At 37.1% G+C, this 22,664-nt stretch overlaps 1 protein-coding gene across 1 annotated transcript in view; it reads left to right on the top strand.

Annotated features, from left to right (window-relative positions):
• Nucleotides 1-22,664, top strand: part of GRID2 (glutamate ionotropic receptor delta type subunit 2) — a 730,780-nt gene that overhangs the window by 507,937 nt on the left and 200,179 nt on the right. Inside the window, exon 8 of the mRNA XM_056362644.1 lies at nt 4,592-4,711. Coding sequence (XP_056218619.1) covers nt 4,592-4,711 — 120 coding nt within the window. The remainder of the gene's footprint in view (nt 1-4,591; nt 4,712-22,664) is intronic.

Genomic DNA, 22,664 nt, shown 5'->3' on the forward strand with positions numbered 1-22,664 from the left:
AACTATCCCCAAACACATGCTCACTTGTTTATTTCTCAGTAAAGCTATTTCACAGTAAGAAAAATAAATATTAGTAGAATATAATTCTACTGTTGGAAAAATCAATCTTCCTGAATAGCTGGAAAGTAAATGTAAGTAGGTTAATATAGAGGATCAACTCAGAAAAATTATATCAAGTTACTGCATATACCTTTTCTCACACTTACCTATCTTTGCCCAGTCACATTTGTTTAGTTCAGTGACAAACAGCAAATTTTTAGTGCTATCAGCAACATAGAGCCTATTCCTTTGCAGAAAACAAGCTGTACCATGTGCTGTTCCATGAGTCATAGGTGGAATTATCAACTAGTTCTAGTCTCAGAAATGGCAGTGATGTTCAGTGGTTACGTGCAAAAAAGGCACCAAATTATTTTTTCAGGTAGTAAACTAGACTCTTCATTAGCAGCTAAAAACAGTGTGTTGAGTTGAAAACTCAACAACATTTTCAATATCAGATTTTTTCAAGAATAAAATATGAAACTCCTGTGCAAAGCTTATAGCGCTTTTTTTCTGCCTGCCTCATAGCTTTTTCCTTAATTGCAAAATAGCTAGTTTCTGAGCATAACCATATTTTTTGGAGAAAAGAAGTAATTTTGAACAGGAACTGTGAGAGCAAGTACAATATTTTGTAACAGATGACTGGCAAGCTGACATTCCCAAGTGTGAGATCCTGACTGCTAGGTAAATAGTGCTTTCTTGAGGGGCTTACAGTATAGTAGGGCCTAAGCATATATAAACTGTAGTTTATTTTGCTTGTCTAGACAGGACTCAAGTAGGCTTTAACTATATTATTAGGTTTCATAACAGCCCTGCAAGGCCCAGAGCGTTGATCAGAAATGTTTTGTCCTAAGAAGTGACATTTCTCTCTTCAGTTTCAAATGTGTCAGGAAATTGCATGGTTGCAGCTCAACCTTAGAGAAATTTGAGAGAGTAGGGAATAACTGTGTCTTCATTTTTCCCCAAATAGTGTTGCTTCTGTAAGTTAAGTGGAAGGAAAATTTCTTTGACTTTTACCCATTATCATAATTAACACTAAAATAACTCGGAAAAATCTCATCAGGAAGTTATTGCATCTGTAGCTGTCATACAGGTGGCCATTTCCTCCGTGATCTCCTTCCACTCTGCATTCACAGAGGGATAAAACATGTGTCATAAATCAAGTATGTGTTTTAGAGGGATTCACATGGTGAAAAATTATGCAGAAAAACTGGAGGACTGAAACTTCTAGCCAAATGCTGTCCCATTCCCTCAGCCCTAAGCAATACAACAGCCTCACGTAAGCCTTGTAAAACGACTGTGTGGGACAATGAGGACGAGTAGAGAGCAATAACAGGATTGCATGGCCCGCAGGTCCAGCAAAGTACGTCCCGTGTAGGGAGGAAGCATCAGGACTTCCAAGAAGTTTCCGATCAGATTTAGTATTTTTACTGGTATTATAGTTAATGCACTTTTTTGTCTTTCGGCCTCTGCCCTTTCCAATCCAGGAGCATTCCCATCTAATCTGAGCTCTTATTACACTATGTGCAGATGTACACAGTCTAGGAAAGAAATCTTTAAAGTTGGACTTGATGATCTTAAAGGTCTTTTCGAACCTAAATGATTCTATGTGAAATTTTTGGAACATGATAAAATTGCCAAAATAGATGACTGAGAGAAATTGTTCTTATGGTTACCACTGGATTCCAGAAATATAAAAATAATCAACAAAACCAGTTTTTATCTTGCCCCACCAGTTGCAGCCATTTAAAAATCAAGGTAAATAGATCTACACAACAGTTTTGGATAGGGATTCAATTCCAAAATATGGTGGGTAAGTCTGTTAACCTGTACTATATGTTAGGGGCCATGTATATCCAAGGAATCCTGTGTTTTCTTAAAAAGTGGATTTCATTACTTCAAATGTAACTGAGGCGAAATAAAAAAGTGATCTTTTTTTAATCATATTTGCTCAAATAAAGACAAAGTTTATAAAAAAAAATTTAAAAGTTGACTAAAATTTTAAATTGTTGTTTCAAGCATCAAAAAATTACTTACATTTTAAACCTGATTCTTAGTCTCCCATAAATTATTGTCCCTTTAATTTTCCATATTGAAATTTCCCAATTTAAAACTGCTTTGTAACAAAATAAGAAAAAAGGAAAATGCTTTCTGCTGTACAAAGCATCTCTGTTAACAGATTTTAATTTTTGTTGGTTGAGTATTTCCTTTCTTTTACCATTTTTTTCCAGTTTTCCCCTTCCTTTTTCCATACCTTGCTTGTGGCTCAGTTGAAATCATGGTGCAGCTCAGGTGGTCTGTAACAGGTTAATTAATTTTTATACCTTATCTACTTCAAACCCACAGGTTTAATTAACACTGTGGGGGAAAATGTTTTTGGAAGTAATATAGGAAATATGAAGTATAATATAATAAAAGCAGTACATGGTAAGGGGTCAGAGTGGTGCAGGACTAGGAGCAGGTGTTATGCTGTCAGGGAGGGTAAGTCAGTCAGATGGAGGCTTTCAGGAGTTAGATGGGGATCCAAAGCCTTGAAGATCTGTGCTGCTTTGCAGGCATTTCTACATCACATGTACCATGAAATTCTGGCTTAATTAACCAAAAAGCCAGATGAGACCGTCTGGGAAAAAAGGTATGTAGAACAGGTTTTTACTTCTGGTTTGTGAATAGGGCGTAGTCAAATTTAAGTTAACACAAAAGATTTGTATTTGTGAAACTGAGTTATTTACCTAAGGATATGTTCAAATCATTTTGCAGGTAAAGACAGGCTCACTCTGTCTTTATTCTGAACCAGCCAGAGGTGTGCTAACCCCAATCTAAAAGCCATGAAGGTGTGATTATTACAGAATTGTGCTCAAGCTAATAAGTAACCTCAGTGTCATGCTACCCATAGTGACATGGATCAAAATTGCCTGGATGGCTTTCACCGAGGGCAAAATGACCTGGGAGTGTTCCTGCAGAAGACTGTGCAGATGTACCCTTAATCAGGATGTTGGTTTTTTCCTTTTTAATGTTGATTATTTTTATTCTAGTATCTAAAAAGTAAATATTACAGAAAAGATTAAGAACACCCTAAGTATATGTATACATACACAAAATATCTTGTTTTTAACTGAAAGTGGCACTTCGTGAAATATTTATTATTGTTCCCTGACAATACTAATCCGGTAGCTTCTAGTAAATTTTAAAGGTACTATCTCAATGATAGACTTCCTTATTTTTATTATAGTCATACTAATGTTTTATAAAAGGATGATAACATGTTGTTATTTCATACTAATCTGGATTGGCAATGCAAATTTTGTACCCCTTCCTGGATTTTCTTCAAACCGAAGATGTGAGAATAGAGCTATTTAAATCATCATTCAGCAAGGCTCATGTGCTTAGCCTAGTTTATATTGCAAGAGTTTATTTTCCGTGGGTTTTTCTCAGTGAAATAATAATACTCTTAACTGAAACAGCAATCACAACTGCAAAATTCCTGCCGAATGTTTTGAAGAAAAGCTATGCATTTCATATGGTTTTACACCACAGGCAGACTTTTCTCTTGTACATACTTAAAATACTGCTGAAGTTTTTTGAGGGAGTGGGTTAAACATCTAATTCTCCCTGAATCTGAAAACAAGAATTTTTTTAAGGTTAAAGGTTTTCATTGTAGGCATTTCACATGGCTCTGGTGATTTTGCAGATCAGGACTGATCTTATACAAAGATGAAATGTGTGTCATGTTGAATTAACCCTGGAATATACATTGAGTGTTGCTGTGGCATGTATAGAATGTACTTTGAGTATTGCTGTGGCGCGTATAACCCTTTCAACTCTGACTCTTTATACTAAATATTCACTGTTTCACCTTTAGTATTTTAACCCTTTCTGACAAAAAAGGTAAAATTAAAAGCAAACTTGAAAATATACTGCAGTTGTTGCTCATCTCATGCATTCTTAGTAGTGGAGAAGAGTTGTGGAGGAAAACAGAAAAATCACTGTATTCAGCTAGACAAGCCCTTTTTCATTTGTGCAGATCGCTTATGTTGAGCTCAAAACCCACCTAACTTTATCCAAAACTCAACCTCATCTTAAGTCAAAATCTCTTTTGGGTGACAAATATTTTGAATGGGAAAAGCAAAACTGATCAAACAAAACTAAATTTTGTGCACCTGCTTTTATATATTTGTCTTTACATTTGATTCCACAGAAATCAGTCTCTTTTTTTTATTTTTATTTTTTATTTAATGGGGCTAGAATGTCTATGCATATACACTGATGGGTCAAAGGACAAAAAATGGAGTGCAAATAAACGAAGAGTAAGGCTAATGTTTGTATTGCATCTGCTTAGCATTACTGAGTTTGATTCTTCTGTGAAGAACTTAACGGATGCAGGCACAATTTAGGCTTCAGAATTTTTAGGTAAATGTGGCCTATGGAAAACTGCCCAAATTCTGGTAGTTGTGCATGTATTTTGCATAGTTAGTGCACAAATCTGTTGAAGAAACAAAAGGTTATTACACTTTTCTACCTCTGAGTTTTCACTCTATTTTCCTGTTTTTTCCAATAGGGTGGAGTGAATGGCTTGACTGGAGAACTGGAATTTGCAGAAAATGGGGGAAATCCCAATGTGCATTTTGAAATTTTGGGGACAAATTATGGAGAAGATCTTGGCAGAGGCATCCGCAAGGTGAGGCTACATATATTCATACAAAAGACTATTTTTACTGATTTTTTTTTTCTAACGTTTCTTGTGTTCCATGTTAATAGAAAGGTGTTTGATGGCAGATAATGTGTTGTTGTGTATCATTAAGAGGAGAAAGAAATGGGTAAAAAGTCTTGAACTTCTAGATATCCATCTATTTTATTATTACAAAGAAGCCTTGCAGTAGGTTGTGTTGATCAAGGTGTTTCTAATACAGAAAGTGTTAAGCTGCTGGTTGACTGTCGCAAAAGACCAGTGAAAGCTGTTGTTTTGTAACTTTTGCAACTCATTTCCAAAATAGCAAATTCTACTTTGAATTTTGTTTAAAGCACCCAGGCAGGCACTTGATACTTACGGCCAAAGTGGGATGCTGCAGCCAAAAGATGATTAAAATTCATAGGTGCGGAAAATCTGTTGTAACATAGACAAAATTTCTCTAATCTCTTGTCTTCTTGAAATAAGTACATGGTGTTTTAATAGAAAATAACTTTTACAGAATAAGTGTAACATTTTGTATCCAGGTGCCAGACAAGGTCCAAATACTTGGACTTAGATTGTTTGAGGAAATGGCCTACATGTCCAGCAAAATTACTATTTCTTGATATTTCAGTTTTGTTAGTCTGTAAAAATAAATTTAAGTCCTGTGTGCGGAATGGTGGAAGCAGGTCTCTATTTGCAACACATATCCTTAACTTTGGATCACTGCCCATCTGGGATGGCAAAAGTAGCAAGAATTGTATGGTACCTTTTAGGAAAATAAAAGACTAATAGGCTTTTCCAGGAGCAAGTCTCCTTCAAAGAGACAGACCTCCTGAAAGACAATACCAAGATCTCTTAATTTAGTGTATCAGATCTCACTAGGTTGTATATGTGAGGAACCTGAAGTGATTGTCTGAAAGCAAATGACAGAGTAAGTTATCTTAATATATGTAAACTGGTTCCATCTGTCAGTGTCACTATATGATGAAGTACATCATTTGTTTGCGTGCCTTCTGTAGTAACAGATAAATGCTCTGAAGGAAGGGAAAGATAAGTAAGTTAGAAGTGTCTCTGAACTCCTGAAATTTGTCTTTCACTATTTATTGGAATTGTTATTCAATTCCTGCTGTTTCATCTGTTGTCAATACCTTAACGTACATGCATGCCTATAGTTACGTCAACTTGAGCAGAGATCCTGACAGATGCTTCAGAAACTAAACAGAACTGGATCTTGTTGATATTTGGACATGTGCTTTGCAAAGTCTTTAAGTGACCAGAATGTTGGATGAGTCCTTATTCCCTCATCCATAAATTCAGTCTGTTTCAATATATTTTGACTTGACTTATTTTTCATGCTATGCATCAAGGAGCTATTTATTCTTTAGAGCAACCAGGTAGTTTTTCCTAAGACAAATCTGTATCTCTACATTTAATTTAATTGGTTGACTTTGGCTGGTTTTTTACTTCAAACATGCTGTCTGGATGAATGCCTGAGTGCAGCATTAAATTGTGTTCTTCCATGTCACAGAAAGATAGAAGAGAAAGAGAGACGCACAGAAAAGTCTTGGAAGTACAGAAGTACCAAAAGACTTCCTAGCCTTTCTAACTTTTTTCTGATGGTACAATTTAGATTTTTAGTGCAAATTTAAACTATAGTACAGTTTTTTTAAAGAAGACATTAATGACCATAGGCACCCATAAGTTGTGCAAAACAATGAGATAGTACAAATAGACTTTTTAGACTTCCTTGTTTAGGCCTTATCATAGTTCAAGGACAAAGAGACATTCATTGTCTTTGAAAGGAAATAGATTTGCAGTTGGTCAAAGAGAACAGAGTTTTGAACAGAATATAATCAGACCATCAAATTCAGTGTCACAAGACCCTGTTCAGGAGAAAAGCAGAGTTGTAAGGTCCTGAAAGTACATGGGTTTTTATGTTTGCCAAGATGAGCATTTAAAATTAAATATAGACATTTTAAGACTTTTTCTGCCGAAGATTGCACTATAAATGTCTATGCCTAGAGTTTTGTGATGCACTGCAGCTGGTTAAAAAGAAGAAAGTGTCCAGAGCAGAAAAGATTTAATCTGTTCCAATTTTTTTTTTTTCTAAACAGCATTCAGTGATCCAGAGAAATCTTTAGAAAGAGTTCTGGTGTAGAGAAAGGAATTTTCCTTAGAAAGAAATTTCTGTATGTATTGTGAGAATGTGATAATTGTTCTTGGAAGCATCTTTCAAAGAAAATTCAAAATAATTCCAATTAAATGTCATATCTTTTTTTACACTAAATTGAATAGTAAAAAGATTTAAAATAAATATGATATTTATATTCAATGTCTTACAGTTAAAAAAGAAACAAACACCCAAGCTAGGGATCCTAAAACATTTACATCAGAGATAGAGAAGAAAATTTTTAAGGGGAAAATGCCATATGTTGGTTTAATCTTTTGACAAACGTTCACATATTTTCTTTGATTACATTTTATTCTACAGTGTGTGAGCCACTTGTGTTGGAAGCAAATCGCAATAATTACAGGAGTCAGCTATATTTTTGTTAGCTACACTAATTAAAGTGCGCTTCAGATTTTCATATATTTAGTGGTCTGACTACAGAGCTACCTAACCATTTTTATTTCTCAACTTTAGTGGAAACAGCTGCAATGAGCAGACTGACTGAAATTTCTAAACAAATGCATCTTCCCTAGTTAACAGGTTTCCAAGTACTTTTATAACAGATAATGAAGAGTGAAATCATGACAAAAGGCCTGTTGAAGTCCTTGGGACCAGAGGTTCACACCAAGTCGAATGTGTAAAGTTGTGGCGTTTTTTCTAGCCTGAGGAACAATCAATTGATTTTAATTAAAGCCAGTAAAATTTTAAAATAAACATGAATTTCTCAAGAGTCCGAATTCTGCTTGAACTCAGTTCTGTTTGGGGGTTGCTGTCATGCATAGAAAGTAGTGGGAGGATTCATGTGGAAGTTCATTGTGTTGGGGTCTTTCATCTAGCCATAAGTGAGCAAATTCAGGAGCAGGATTTGCTTGAAATACAAATTTTGTACTGTTTTGTCTGTAAATGTTATCCATCACCTTGCACGGATCATTCAGACTGTATGTGTTGCCATAGTCAGTACTTGGAGTAATACAGTTAGATCACTGCCAGATACTGATTTTATTGACACCAGTGGTGTTACCATCCCAAGGGAACTGCAGAAAAACTATTCTTTTTACACATCATGCTGTGGCGTTTGTGCAGATATAGTTACATTCAGTGGAGACACGGGTGTATTTCTGACATTTCTCTGTTGGCATTTGTCTGTTGGTGTTTGACATTTGAGTATGTATTCTTTGACATTTAAATTTCAGTGCAATACTTTTATCTATACAGTTGAAATAAAAGCTGCCATTCCTGTGAAAAAACACCCAATAAACAAACTAACAAAAGGGAGTTGATAGCTCAGAGGAGTACTGCCTTATATCCTAGTGGTGTAGAAATCAGCGCTGCAGAAATAAAGTGGGTTTCATGTTTCTTCCAGTGTTCCTTGTAATTCATAATGGGCTCATCTTCGCTCTGTGCTACACGTTTTGAAGTTTAGAGGACTTTCCTCCTGTTCCCTCAGTAGTTTTCTTGTGCATGTGGACATTTGGAGATCATGGTGCATTTTGCTCTTCTTCTATATCCCTGTTAGCATTCACCTACCTCCTATGTGGTTCTCTTATCTTCTGAAGATGGTTTCTGTCACTTCCAGTGGGGGAACGAGATGAGATGCCAGGCTCTCACATCTCTCTCTGTACCAGGATGTCTGTGGAAAGTTTTCTTTGCATTTGGGACACCTAGGGATGCATTGGAGCAAGGATGGAGCTGTGGGCACACAAGAAAAAAGATGGTGAGGCACCTGGGTGTAATCCAGGATGCTTCAAGCCCTCCATATTTGTCCAGTAGAATTGTATTTTTTATTCTTTTTAATTTGATGTCCTTAAGGAGTTAATGTTAACTATTTTAATCTGAGGGATATCTGTAGCACAAAGCATTTCATGTGAATGTGATTGAAGGCCTTTGGCCATAATGCCTGACAAATGTGGTGTTCCTCTGTCCTTCTGCCAATGCGAATTGCAGGACCTTCCCTGTGGAGGCATGTGTGCAGGTTTTTATTTCACAGATTATTAAGGGTTACATCAAATGTTCTATCGTTCTGTTATTTGTTCAGAGACAGGAAAATTGAATTGCTTTTTTTGTTTTCAGTCTAGTAAAATAATTGCTACTTCCACTTCATCTGAGAACAGTTGTTGATTACAATAGTGGCTTTGCTTTGTTATCCAGTATATAATTTTTCTTACATTTGCGTCACAAAGCAACATATATTCCAAGTGTATAGTTTGATTTTGGGGAAACTGCTGTCTCTTCTTATAAAGTTAAAACTTACTTTTTGCCTTGCGTATCTATTATTTTTTTTTGCTTCATTAGGTAAAAAGAGAAGTTATACAGCAATGCTGACATTATTAACTAGCACTATCTAATAACCAAGAGCGGAAAAAGTATTTTCTCTTGGTTAGCTACTTGAGGTAAATGATGGGTTCACCTGTTCCCTTCGTGATTGTGATCAAACATAGAGCTCTGTAATGTGATTTAAAAAATGTATATATATCAGCCCTGGTACTTTAAGCTGTGGTGTGTTTCAGTTGTTTCAAAAGACTGACATGCAATTGATGATGTGACTGGAAGATACACTTGCAATTTAAAGAGACATTATTAATGGTGAATTTTCTAGTGAGCTGAAAATACATGTTGCTGTGCCGAACTGCTTTGCCTCTAGTGCTGATAGAAAAAATGGACCTGGCACTGTACTAACATGATACTCTTTCTAAGCAGCCTGCTAGAAATGAATGAAACTACTTAGTATTAAATGTAAAGAGATAATTAAACTCCTAGGTGAACTGGGACCTGCTATTCCAGTTCAGCACAGTACTTAAATCTGCTGTAAATCTGCTGAAGAGTACCATTTCCTTCCTTTATTTAGTGCTACATAATAGGTGAAGATAAGGTGACTGATTCCTTACATTCTGCTGGCTTCTGCAAACCTTTTGTGAAATTTCAGTGAAATTTAATTTCACTGAAAAGTGTTGAGAATTTGTATGTTATCACAATGAAACTACTGTTAGCAGAGAACTGTTATTTACTTGCAAGCGCGCTTCTGTTGCAAGCTTAAAAGTCAAACTAAATGCATACTTGAGTCTAAAGGAGAATGGAAAAAATGCCATTAACCATAACTGCATTCCTGAATTTTAAAAAACTCAAAAGTTTAAAAATATTCTACCTCCACTTTTGAATAAAGCATTTTCTTTTAAAATCTGAGACTGCAGAAAGACAGGCTGACTCAAAGTAATCAATAGTGTACCCTCTGGAGAACTTGTGATGTTTCAGACTCTAAATCAGATGGAGGGTGGAGGGGAAAATCTAAATCTTGGTGCTGGCCTCAGCTAGTGCCTGCCCTGACCCAGACTATTTGTCTGGGTGAGTGAATATTTCAGTGTTCATAACAAGTGAAAAGTAAAGAAGCCAGAGATGGATTTGTTGGCTTAGTGGATGCTGCCATAAGAACGTGGAAGACCAAGATTCAAGTCTTTCTTCCAGGGATCATTTATAAATGCAGAGCAGAGCTGCTACTACAGGCAGCATTATGAGCAATGTGTTCCCTGTGAATTCTTCACCTGTGGAGAAGGACATCCACCAGCAATACATGGGATTCAGGATCAGGTTTATAAGCAAATTCACCCAGAACTCAAACTCTAAACTAATGTCCACAAAGCCAAGGCAAACATAGTGCAATAGAGGCATATTACCCCACCTATTTCTCCTTAGAAGCAGCACAGTCAACCATCTACTAAGTTCCAACGTGCTCAGGCGTTTGAATATAGTAAAGCCTGTTGTAAAATAGAAGGGTGATTTTAGGCTGTAAGACAAGTGGGTGTCCAGATTTCCCAGTTTAGAAAAATAAGGTTAAGTGCCTGGGTAAAAGTTCAAGTCAAACAACTAAGATACAGGTTTATCCACTTTCCAGCATGCAGGTTGGATGGGTTTTAGTAACAACATTTATAGGGCTAGAGGAGTGGGCTTTGAACCACAAAAAAATCTTTCAAGCTTCTGAATAACTGCAGCACTCTGGAGTGAAGAGAGCTTTGCTCCTACACTGGGAACAGTGGTGAAAAAGGGAAAATGCAGGGTGGCAGGAGGAGAGAGTGCAATGGGACATTGAGGAGAAGCACTGATGTCAAACAGAAATTCCCCTTGGGACCTTGGTGCTCTGCGGTATTTCTCCTAGCAATATTGGCAGGTATGAGTCCATCTCTCTTTTGCTGAGAATTTCCATTCTTGTCAAAACAGATACAAATTTTCTTACTGAAAACTACTTCCAGTGGATTGTGAACTGCCTATTTTGACTGATTGCTTTCATTACAAAGAGATAAATCTTTTTTTATGCACTTTAAATTATATAGCTTCATGGGTTTTGTTAATTTTTGTTCATCGGGATAAGAGGTTACACTTTTACCCATCTCCTGTCAAAAACGCAGTTGTCTTGACAGCAAAGAACAGGAGAAATATTTTCCATGTTCAGAGTTGTGGTTTTTAACTTCCTTTAATATCTTGCTATGACAATGGAAACTTGAGAAAGATCAGTCAAAAATAATAAATTAAAAATAAAGCTAGAAATTATACCAGTAACTCCTTTTTCTGTTGATGCTACTAGGCAAGTGCCTAACCACAGAGGCTCCTGTGTGATTATTCAGTGCTTAAAAATGGGCATAAAAGCAAAGAATGATACAGAACTTCATTCATTTCTTTTTTGCAGCAGACAAACTTTTTGCCCTGAAAAATATTGAATAGCAGAAATAGCATGGTGGTTTTTAATAACTACACTGGGAAAGAGAATTTGGATTTGAATCTTGGTCAGGTTAATGTAGCATGTGAAACTTGATTTGTATGTGTTAGACATTTTTCCTTCATTTTTGGGTTCCTCTCTTTCTCTTAAACTGCTTGCGGTTGGCTACAGGTCAACCAGGCCAAGGGTTATATCACTTCTGTTTTTCCAAACTCGATGTTTGCAATTAGTAATGCTTCACAGTTTTCAGTGTGATTGGTTGGACCACTTTTGAAATACCTTTACTATGGTTATATGGCCTTTTTCTTCTGCTTGAGTAACTGTGAAAACTTTGCTGTGAATATGGATCTGCAGAACTGACTGGCAAGTTGTGGTGAGTTTTTACCCTCAAACACCCCAGCTGAGCAAATTAGCTTTGTAACTCACTTCAGAGATCTGAAGTGCTTTGGGGACTTTTAAGTGCCTCAAAACTGACATTTTGAATAATGTCAGAAGGAACTGTGTATGATTTAAGAATGGACTTCATGCTTTATTGAACTCTCACACAATATTGCTTCTCTTCAATTTTGGAAATCCCACTAGGGACTCCTTTTCACCTTTAAGGAGCACTCAGTGGGTGCTGTTTCAAGAATGTGGTTCATCATCCTTGAAATTAATAGGATAAAACACTTAGATCGACCAGGAATTACTTGTTTTAAGGTGGGGATTCTCAATTAATTATAGATACTTTTCAGCATTCAAGTTTTCAAAAGTTTTCAATGCTTGTCTTTTGCTCTGTAGAGTTGGTTTGGTTTTCATGAAAGCTGTCATCTGATGAAAATTGATTCATTCCTAGAATACTTGTCACTGGAACAAACTTACATTTTCTAGTAGTAGGAAGAAGTAATAAGTGCATTTAACCCTCCATTAATCCAAAAGAAGGGGGTGTTGGAGCTAATTTATCATGTGAAGAGGGGGATAATAACTGTATCTTCAGTAAGTTAAATATTTCCATCCAAATTTGGATGTAAATTGGGTATCCTAGTTAAAAATTAATAGTAATTGGAAAACCATGTAGACAGGAGAAAGAGATGAGAAAAAATCGATCTGTGTCTTTTAACAGGAGGCATGAAGAGTTGGTAGTAGGAAATAAGTCATTTAGCTTTAGCTTTTGAGGGTAGTAAAAGGTATTGTTCAGTGTTCAGAATTAAGAGCTCAATGTGAAGCCTTGGGAAGTCTGATGCGTCTAAGGGTTATAACAGAGATCTTACTCCATAATACGTGGAAGCAGATCCACACAGATTTCACAAGGTTTGATAAACTGCTTTCTTCAACAACCACAAGCCACGACTGACATGATTAGATAGCTTGCTATGTCCTGCCAACCATGTCTCCCCATCATAATAAATCACAGATTGGTAGAACAGCCCAGCTTGGACTTCAAAGATCATCTGATCCAACCTTTCAATAAATTTGTTTCTAATTTGCACGTTTTGTGAGGGATTTCTCCTTGAAGGCTGTGATGTCTTGTAGGCTGCTGAATCTCAGATGAGCCCTTATGGTACACCTGTGAAAGGCCTGGAAGGTTCATATCAATCAAAATTTTGCTTGTACAAGTTTTAAAGTAGGCAGAACTGTCTTCTTTTGCAGTAAGATCTCTTTGTTTCAAGCTAGCCTATTAGCAGGTAAATATGAAAACACGTTAGATATTGAATATTAAAGTATAGCAGAGACAAAAGCAAGTCAGTTTGCCATTTGTTTATGTGTTTGGGGTTTTGGGGTTTTTTTTTGGGGGGGGTGTCTTTTTGGTTTGGGGATTTTTTGATTGTTGGTTTTTTTGGTCAAAACTCTATAATTCATTGAACATGATGCAGAATATTTTGTTGACAGTAGGTAGGCAGCATTTTCCTGCGGTGCGGCAAGTGGCCCTGAGAAGCCAAATGATCTTTTACTCTGTGGCCACAAAGTATTCAGTGTCACTTTCTACTAAAGGCGGGTGAACCCAAACCTGAACGTTTAACTCCTTTAGTCCTCCCTTCACTGGTTGTGGGATCTAGAGGAGCTAGCCAAGTCATTAGCTGACTGGGAAATTGGTAATTGAACTCAATGAAAATGTAGATTTGTAGATTTCCACTGAGAACACCCTTATATGTCTGTGTATATATATATATGTAATATCTACTACCCTCAGCCTCTACAGCCATGGGAGTAGATTTACAGTGAGCAGGAATGTGAAAACATCCATGAAGCTGCTAAAGGCTCCCAAATTCATCAGAAGGACGTAGGCATCTATAGGCAAGTGTCAGAAAGAGTTACGTTAACAAAGAGCCAAGGGTCAGCTGTTCCCTGGTGAGAGGAAAGTGATGCCCATCAGGGAGAACAGCTTGAGTCGATAGGGAGTCTCACGTTTGGGTTGGACCAGAAAATGTATGTGCGTACAGTAGATAGCTAAAGAGAAAGGAGAAATGATGTGTCAAACCGTGGAAATTGCTTTCCATTGTTGTTAGCACAACACAGATGAAAGTACAGTAAATCTTTGTCTGTTGTGGTGTTTTTAAGATGGGGAAGAAACTAATAGTGATATTTGAGAAGGCAAAGAGAAGTGTCCCTGTGACTTCAACTTGTATGCTGTATCATTGTTTATAATGTCCTGTAGTTTCCAGCTGAATTACTCAGCTCATATATTTCAAAATATGGCAGAGTTTACTATGCATAAATCATAATTTCTAACCTAAAAGTTTTTCAATTACATTTTCTTATCTGCCAAAAGAACTTCAGAAGTAGAAGTGATATGTCATTTTGTCTCAATATTGCACTTATGGCAATGCTGTGATATGTTTCCCAGAACGTGGCTATAGCTGTATCCTGCAATTAAAAGAATCTTAAACGTGATTTCCAGAGATAAAAAAGTTATTTCTGTGTAATTGTTAAGGGCCACCTCCTTGCATATTCTGCATTCTGTACAAATAATAAAGATGAAGCTTTTGATGACTTCGTAATATTTATAGTTCTTTCATAATGCTGAAAGATCTTTTGATTCAGCATTAAAATTACAGTGCTCAGATTTTTACCTAGTGATGGTATAATGCCTTAATCAAAGGGTAAGTTACAATAAAAATTAATAATAAATACTCTTGTCATGCTGTATTGCTGCTTTAAAATGCACAGCAGAAGTAATAGAAAAAGTTATATATATAAAGTCTCAAATACTTCACATCTTAATCTTGGTAAACAGAGCCTCTTTTTCTGAAAAATAAAGCTTTTCAGGAAATTGTAAGCACTAACAAGACTTTGAAACTCTTTAGACTAGAAGTAAATGAGGGAAATACTAAGTTTTAAGAAATTTGACAAGGTGTGTCTGGAACCTGTGGGAAATATCTGTTATATTTCTCATATAACATATAACTATATGGGAAACAGTCTCATTGTTACTTCCAATATTACTACTATGCATTTCTCAAAACCTGTGAAAATTATTATGGCTGTTTCTTCCTCAATTATAGCAGTGGGCAGAATGCTTTTCTTGTGTAAATAGAAAAGGATAGGAATGGGTTAAATTGCAGAGGGTGTTCTGTTGAAATTTGAGCTCAAATTGACTTTCATGTTGGTCATATATGTAAAACATATGACTCGGTTTAGTAAAATGTAGCATAATATGTCGAAACTGGTATGTTTTATTTAAAAAAAATAAGTTGATGTTTATAACAGTTGGATTTAAACTAATGACTTACTAGCTGTAACTAATAATTTTAACATATTTGTTAATCATATATATTGAGAGTAAAGGGTATGGTGTAGGAAACAGTGTCTTCCTTAAACCCCTGGAAATAAAGCCCTTTTTTTTTTCATGAAAGTATCCAACAGTTCTGCCTAGGAGAGATGGATAAAGAAGCCAAACCAAAACCAGAGATTAGGAGCCAAACCATGGCTAAAGCAAGAAGTGTAAGGATTGTTTTGCTATGGCTGGGCCATGCACTGTTTCACAAATTATTTCAGTGTAATTGCAGATATTTCCAGAGTTATCTCTTCTCTTACTGCCACAGGTTGCTCTCTCCTGTGCTAATTATGCTATACCCTTTACATGTATTATCTTTGGCAGTTTTGTGTGCTTCCAATTAATTTACTTCCTGCTTTGCCTCCTTGTATTTCTTCTATCTCGTCTTTGCTTCTTCCTGGAGCCCCTTGAAGCTCAGAACTAGTCTCATCTTTGCTGCATTTTCCTGATCCATGCTGAACCAGGCTGTTTCTGCACCTTATCTAGTCATAAAGCTATTAGTCTGGAATGTTGGATTCGGGTGGTTTTTTTATTTTTAAAATACGCTTTTGTAATAATTAATGTACTTATAAATCATAAAAATATGATTTAGAGTATGCATTCTAATGGAGTGGCTTAATAACAAGCCATAAGTGGTTTCTATGTATATTTTTGAACAATGTGCAGTCTGTATACACCTCTACTGACTTCTCATTATAACTTGACTGTTTTTAAAAAATAATAGATAATACTTTAAAGCCTTGATACTGGTATTTTGCATCATTTTGGCTCTAGAATGTTTCAATACTCTAAACTTATTAGTATTCTGAATTAGTACTCAGGTACTCTTAGCTCTCTAAATGTATTAACTACTGATAAAATGTGTGATTTCCCCATTGAATGTGCATGTCTGAGATCTCATTAGTCAGTTTGTTTTAAACTGTGTATTATATTACTTGAGATAAATATTTGACATAAATATACAGAGTAAGAAAACAAATATTTTAGTTAGGAACTAGTTAAATAGCATGTATCCATGATTATACCACATTTATCACTTCACTGGAACGGTGTTAATGCAATTTTGTTTAAGTATTTAATTACTTCCTAAAGGGAGTATCAGTCCCACTCATGCCACAGGGTTAAGCACTTCTATAAACTCCTTTTTCTTTGTATGCATTCCTGTATACATTGAGTTATCTTCACCTTTCCTAATCATCTTTGCTCTGTAGCAACTACCTTGCCTTGCGATCCCTGAACCAGCCATCCAGGGCAGCTGCTAAGTGTATGTTTGTTGCTAATTCATTCAGCTTTTCCCTCAAATTGCAAGTCCTGCTTCTGACATTGGAGACTGTGTGAGCCTGCTTTGTCTTGCAAAGTGCATGACAAGTAATGTTGCATTAGCAAAGAAGAATGCCTGAGAATTTCTGTGCTTTGCTGCAGGGATGTAGGCAATGACATAAAATGCATTGAATGTTCATTTGCACACTGGAAAAACCTGCTTAAAAAAAGGTTATGGGAGAGGTAGTCCAAGCTTTGAATTAGAGGGTCCAGTTTACTGTCAGGGCAGGTTTTTTCATACAGTGGATTTTAGCTAGTGATGGGAGTTGGTGGGTGTAATTGATATAGAATCATAGAATCATATATGTTGAAAAAGACCTTTGAGATCATCAAGTCCAACTGTTAACCCAGGACTGTGAAGTCTACCACTAAACTATGTCAGCTAAGATTGCATCTATGTGGTTTTTTAATATCTCCAGGGTTGGTGATTCCACCACTTCCCTGGACAGCCTGTTCCAATGCTTCACCACCCTATCAGTGAAAAGGTGTGCTTGAGGCCATTTCTTCTTGTCCAGGGCTCTGCCTCACCAGCACCAAGTACAGGGGGATGATCACTCCCTTGGTCCTGCTGGCCACACTGTTTTTGACACAAGCCAGGCTGCCGTGGGCCTCCTTGGCCAGCTGGGCACACCGCTGGCTCATGTTCATCTGGCCACCAGGCAGCACCCCCAGGGCCTTTCCCACCAGGCAGCTTTCCAGCCAGTCTCCCCAAGCCTGTAGCGTTGTGTGGGGTGGTTGAGAACCAAGTGCAGGACCCGGCACGGAGCCTTGTTGAACTCCATACAATTGGCCTCGGCCCATCGATGCAGCCTGTCCAGACCCCTCTGCAGAGCCTGCCTGCCCTCCAGCAGATCAACACTCCCCCACAACTTGATGTCTGCTGCAAACTTACTGAGGGTGTGCTCGATCCCCTCATTCAGATCATTGATAAAGACATTAAACAGAACTGGAGTCAGTACTGAGCCCTGGGGAACACCACTTGCGACCAGCTGCCAGCTGGATGTAACTCCATTTACTACCACTTGTTGGACTCAGCCGTCCAGCCAGCTTTTTACCCAGCGCAGAGTACACCCGTCCAAGCCATGAGCAGCCAGTTTCTCCAGGAGAATGCTGTGGGAGATGGTGTCAAAGGTATTACTGAGGTCTAGATAGACAACATCCACAGCCTTTTCCTCGTCCACTAGACGGGTCATCTTGTCATAGAAGGAGATTAGGTTAGTCAAGCAGGACCTGCCTTTCATAAATCCATGCTGGTTGGGCCTGATCTCCCAGTTGTCCCACATGTGCCGTGTGACAGCACTCAGGATGATCTGCTCCATCACCTTCCCTGGCACCGAGGTCAGGCTGACAGGCCTGTACTTCCCCGGATCCTCCTTCCTGCCTTTCTTGTAGATATAGAATTCCACAAAGTTTATTCTAGAGTGGGACTATAGCCTGGGAAAAAAAATGCCACTTGGATGGATTTTATGTTATCTGTAACAGTCTGTTTCAAAGGTAGGAACAGGTAAAGTGGACTTTTTGTTCTACAATTGTAATGATATATGGAAATATTTTATCCAAAGCCCAATCTTCAGTACTTGGACAGTCAACATGTCTGGTTTCTAGCAGAAAGGTTTTAAAGAACAGCCTTTGGTCAGTGTAAGATAAGGTAAATTGTATTTCTCCAGTATCTTGTGACCTATTTGTTCACAATTTACCTTTTCAAATATGTTTGAAAGGCCAGCATAATTCGCAGCTAATTTGGTCTACAGTAAAGTTATAATGAGTCTCTTGATACACTTGATTCTGGATAGTTAAACTGATTTCTTTGTTTGGCTTTGGGGCTTGTATGCTGAACAGCATGTGGAAGTTATTGTCCTCTCTTGGTACTAACTTTACTGCTGAAGATCTTACACCCAGCTTGCTTTTAGCTTTGCCACTTACTGGGTCTGCAGGAAAGCAATATGACAAGACCAACGAAGTGATGGATATCTTCCCACATGAGAACACAATCTTTATGTCGCTTTGTGACCATAGGCCACCAACAGATTGCATTAAACAGGGATTGATGCACTGAACACAAATATTTTTAGCATCCCTATGTACTGAAGCATTTCTGCTCAGTCCAAAAGGGAGTTAATTTCACATCAAACTGATTTCATGACAAATATTTTCATGCTGCTTTTACAATTTGGGAGGGATGAGGACAAACGTAATAGGAAACTTTAATAAGAAATTCTGAACTTTTTCTGATACTGTACCACATACCCACTTGTTTACTGTGTTCAGTATGTAACACTGTACTCCATATTTATCACAGATTGATTCCTCCAAATTCTTTTTTGTTCTGTTTGTATATTTTTTCTAAGTTTTGTTAGGCTTTTCTCTAACATCTTTGTAACATCTAAATTGTCAATCAGTCCATTAGTCATTAAAAAATGCTTTCTAGTTTGATGTGCCACTTTATCATACTGAGGCAAATCATTTCTGCAAGACAAAATGAAAACATCAGTAAGGAAAACACAGAATGTTATGACACCTTGTTAAAAAAATGTTTGTCCTCTTCATTATTTTATTTTGTATTTTCTTTTTCATTCCATTTACCTTAGAGAGAAAAAGGCCATATATGTCTAGTCTAGTTAAATCCATTTGAAAAAAAAAGGACTTAAAACTGCTCTAAGCCTTCAAAGACCATTGATAAAATGAAATGGAAGTCTCTTTCTTTCTTTCTTCTTTATTTTTTTTTTAACCACTTTTACCATATATTTTGAAAGGTGCCTTGGCAAGTACAAATATAATCATGTGCCAGACTGGCCAGATTCTATCATCAGTGTGATCTATCTTAAATCCTGCTGAACGTAACTCCCAAAATCTTTCTGTAGATGACAGAATATTTTCCTGTGTATTACGTCTATCCATTGAAAGGTCACATGTTCTGTTGTTGTTATTATCTTGACTTGGCAAAACAGTAATCTTGACCTTGGTGTGAAAAATGGAAAGGTGCTGGCTTTTTGCCAGGTGTATTCTTCAAACTGTAAGGATAGCAGTAGACTCAGAATTGCAAGAGGCCATTGACTTGAAGATGTTGCAGTTCTTTAGAGACCACAAATAGCAGACTTATGACAGATATTTTGATGAAAGATTTTGAAATAGAATAATTTAAACTTCTCAAGATAGGTCTTGAGATAACCTTAGGGAAAAAAAAAAAAGGATATACTGACATCTTAAACACAATCATTCTGAACAGCATAGCACTGCTGCTTACCTGTAACAGGATCATTAAGAGCTGGTAACGAAAGCAGCCCTCTAACTTGCCATTTTGGGTTTTGAAAGAAGAAAAAGTATGGGACAGAGCTAAGCGGTGAAGTCCCCACATTCTGGAGAAGTCAGCTGAAACTGAAAATAAAACTTACTGCTATAAACCTAACTGTAGAAGGAAGGTGTTTCTTAATATTCTGCTTTGAAAAACCTGTATGAAACAGAAGAAAAAGTAAAATCTTATTTCATAAGCACTTACAGTTTTATCCATAATCTCTTTCTGTTTTTTCCAGTTCCAAACACAACAGTACACTTACTCAAGGGTGAGACGATGTTAGTTAAAAATAATAGTGTCAGTTGAATGTTCCATAGAATTTAAAATTAAATGTCTGCAGAGATTATTTGCTATCATACTTGCTATAAAGTTATGTGGCTCTTGTGTGAGATTTTCTAATAATCTGAGATATTTCACTGCCCTCTCTTGGTGAGAGTTAAAACTGGTCTCTTTTTCACAAATCTTAAACCAAGAGCAAAAAGCATTTTTCCTTTGGCACAAGGTGTTATTTGCCAGGAAATCATAGCAAGTTGGATATTGTAGTTTCATAAGTATCCGTGAAGTTGGGATGGCTGTATTCTTTATTTCAGCTTGAAGTTTGTGAGTGATGTCATTGGTTTGAGCTATGATGTTTGCACATATGTTTATAGGAATATTTATTTGTGTTTTCAGCCTTATACAAATATCATGACAATATCTCCTTTTCCATAATTCTATAAAAATATTCTTAAAACACCTTAAACAAAGTCTGTGTGTCTTGTGAGCAATGAAAAAGCTAATGACTTTTTAATTGCTTGCTGGAATAATGAGTTAGCCACTATTTTATTAAAATCTATCAATTTTAGACAGCTAATTCAGGTGCCTACATTAACTAATAATCTCCCTCTAAGATACGTAGAGGGACGTGCTGCCCTACAAGGTAGTTCAAAACTGCAAAAGATAACTGGAGATACTAGCTAGTTAATTTCACAGTTTAGTTTCAGAGTCCGTAAATATCTTTCCTCCTCCATATCTCTGTGAAAAGAAAGTCGAGTTTTGCAAGCTCCCTGAGTTACCTCTGAACCGATGCTTCTTGCCTGATATTCGGGAGAACTGAGAAGTCATACATGGAGCCTTGAAACATGACTGATTTCCTAACCACATGTTATTATGAAAGACCTTATGAAAAACATCACAAAAACATGAGCTTTGATTTCTGTGCCATGATTAAATCTGATTAAATCAAGGACTGTAGTTAAACTTCAGTCAATTCTGTGTTTTACTTCAAAGTAATCACGCAAATTTCTCAGTGATAGCGTTATTGGTTCAGAAATGCAGTGAATTTATACTGCAGGAGGTACTATAATTTAGAAATGCCACAGATTTTGTACATATAGCCTGCAGCTCCCACAGGGTTCATTTTTGATGAAAGTTATGTTTTGCCATATATTTCGGGAGGTCTATGTTATGGTAATATTTATAAAGGAGTGGATGGGCAAAAATAAACTAACACGTCTTGTCTTTTGCCAATGTGTTTTTTCAAGCCAAAGAAGTAAAAGAAAACAGAAAATTGGTACATCTCCAGAGCCACGTAAGCAGTTCAGAGTCTGCTCTGCTGCTGAAGCACAGACATGTTGTTTTGGATGAGAAATATTTAAAACACAATTTGCCATTGTCGGTAACATAGCAACATTTTTAATCTGTGTTAGATGTTTTTATACAGAGCAATGACTTGTTCTGTACCAAACGCAAATTTGGCAAGTGCTCCTGTTCCGAGTTGCTCCATTTGAGAGAATGGAAGCGTAGACATGACAGTGGTAGAAAGTCTGAGCTGCACCAAGAGCGCAGCAGCTTCCAAGGAAAAGGCTGAAAGGGAGGCAAATTGTGATGGAAAAACAAGGGGAGCCTACAGATGCTTACTTAGAGAAGATATTTGCGTGTTTACTGCCTGAAGTTACTGTTAACCTCCACATAATGCTTTGTTACTACCCAGAATGTCTTTCAAGAAAAATTTGGGTTTTTCCTTTCCTGTCTAGTATTCAGTAGGCAGCACCATGCCTTTTTTCACCAGAGGGTTTTCAGAAACTGCAGATCATCTAGGCTACGGTTTGCTGTCCTGCTTGTGATTGCATCCAGCAGCAGCCCTCTCTGATCACTGAGTGGGGAGCGGGTGGGTTTTCTGGCATGTGGCAATATCAGCAGGTCTGACTTGATAATGAATGAAGGTCATTCTCTATATGAATTCTCTCAGCTCCCCAGCAGTTCAGCCAGTCAATCTGTAAGGAGCTTCTGCAAATGTCACCTTGCAAACTGACTACACGCTTTGGCAGGAAATTAGAAGGAGCAAAAACAATTCAAGAACCAGGCTGAGAGGAGGTTATTAATTTTTTGTCTGTGTCTTTAAAAGGGGAAACAATCATATCTCTTTCAACATAGCAAAAAGAAAGGAATCATGACATGTTTTAAAAATGCAATGTATTTGATGCAACAATCTTGGCACACAGTGTTGTGAACTGCCTTTGGGCTGCCACACTATTCCCTGCCTTCTTTCTTACGTAGCTGTTATTTCCAGTCAGTCTTGTGGGGTTATGTCCCATCCCCTACTGCATTTTTGAAGAGGACAGATTCACAGCCAGCTAGTATTCTCTACGGGCTATTTCTGTATTAGTAGAAAGGCCAACATTTTAACTTGGAAATACAAACCTGGCTGGCTGGTGCATTTCTCCACATAGCCCATGT

This window comes from Falco biarmicus, chromosome 1 (genome assembly GCF_023638135.1).
Source record: "Falco biarmicus isolate bFalBia1 chromosome 1, bFalBia1.pri, whole genome shotgun sequence".
Taxonomy (NCBI): domain Eukaryota; kingdom Metazoa; phylum Chordata; class Aves; order Falconiformes; family Falconidae; genus Falco; species Falco biarmicus.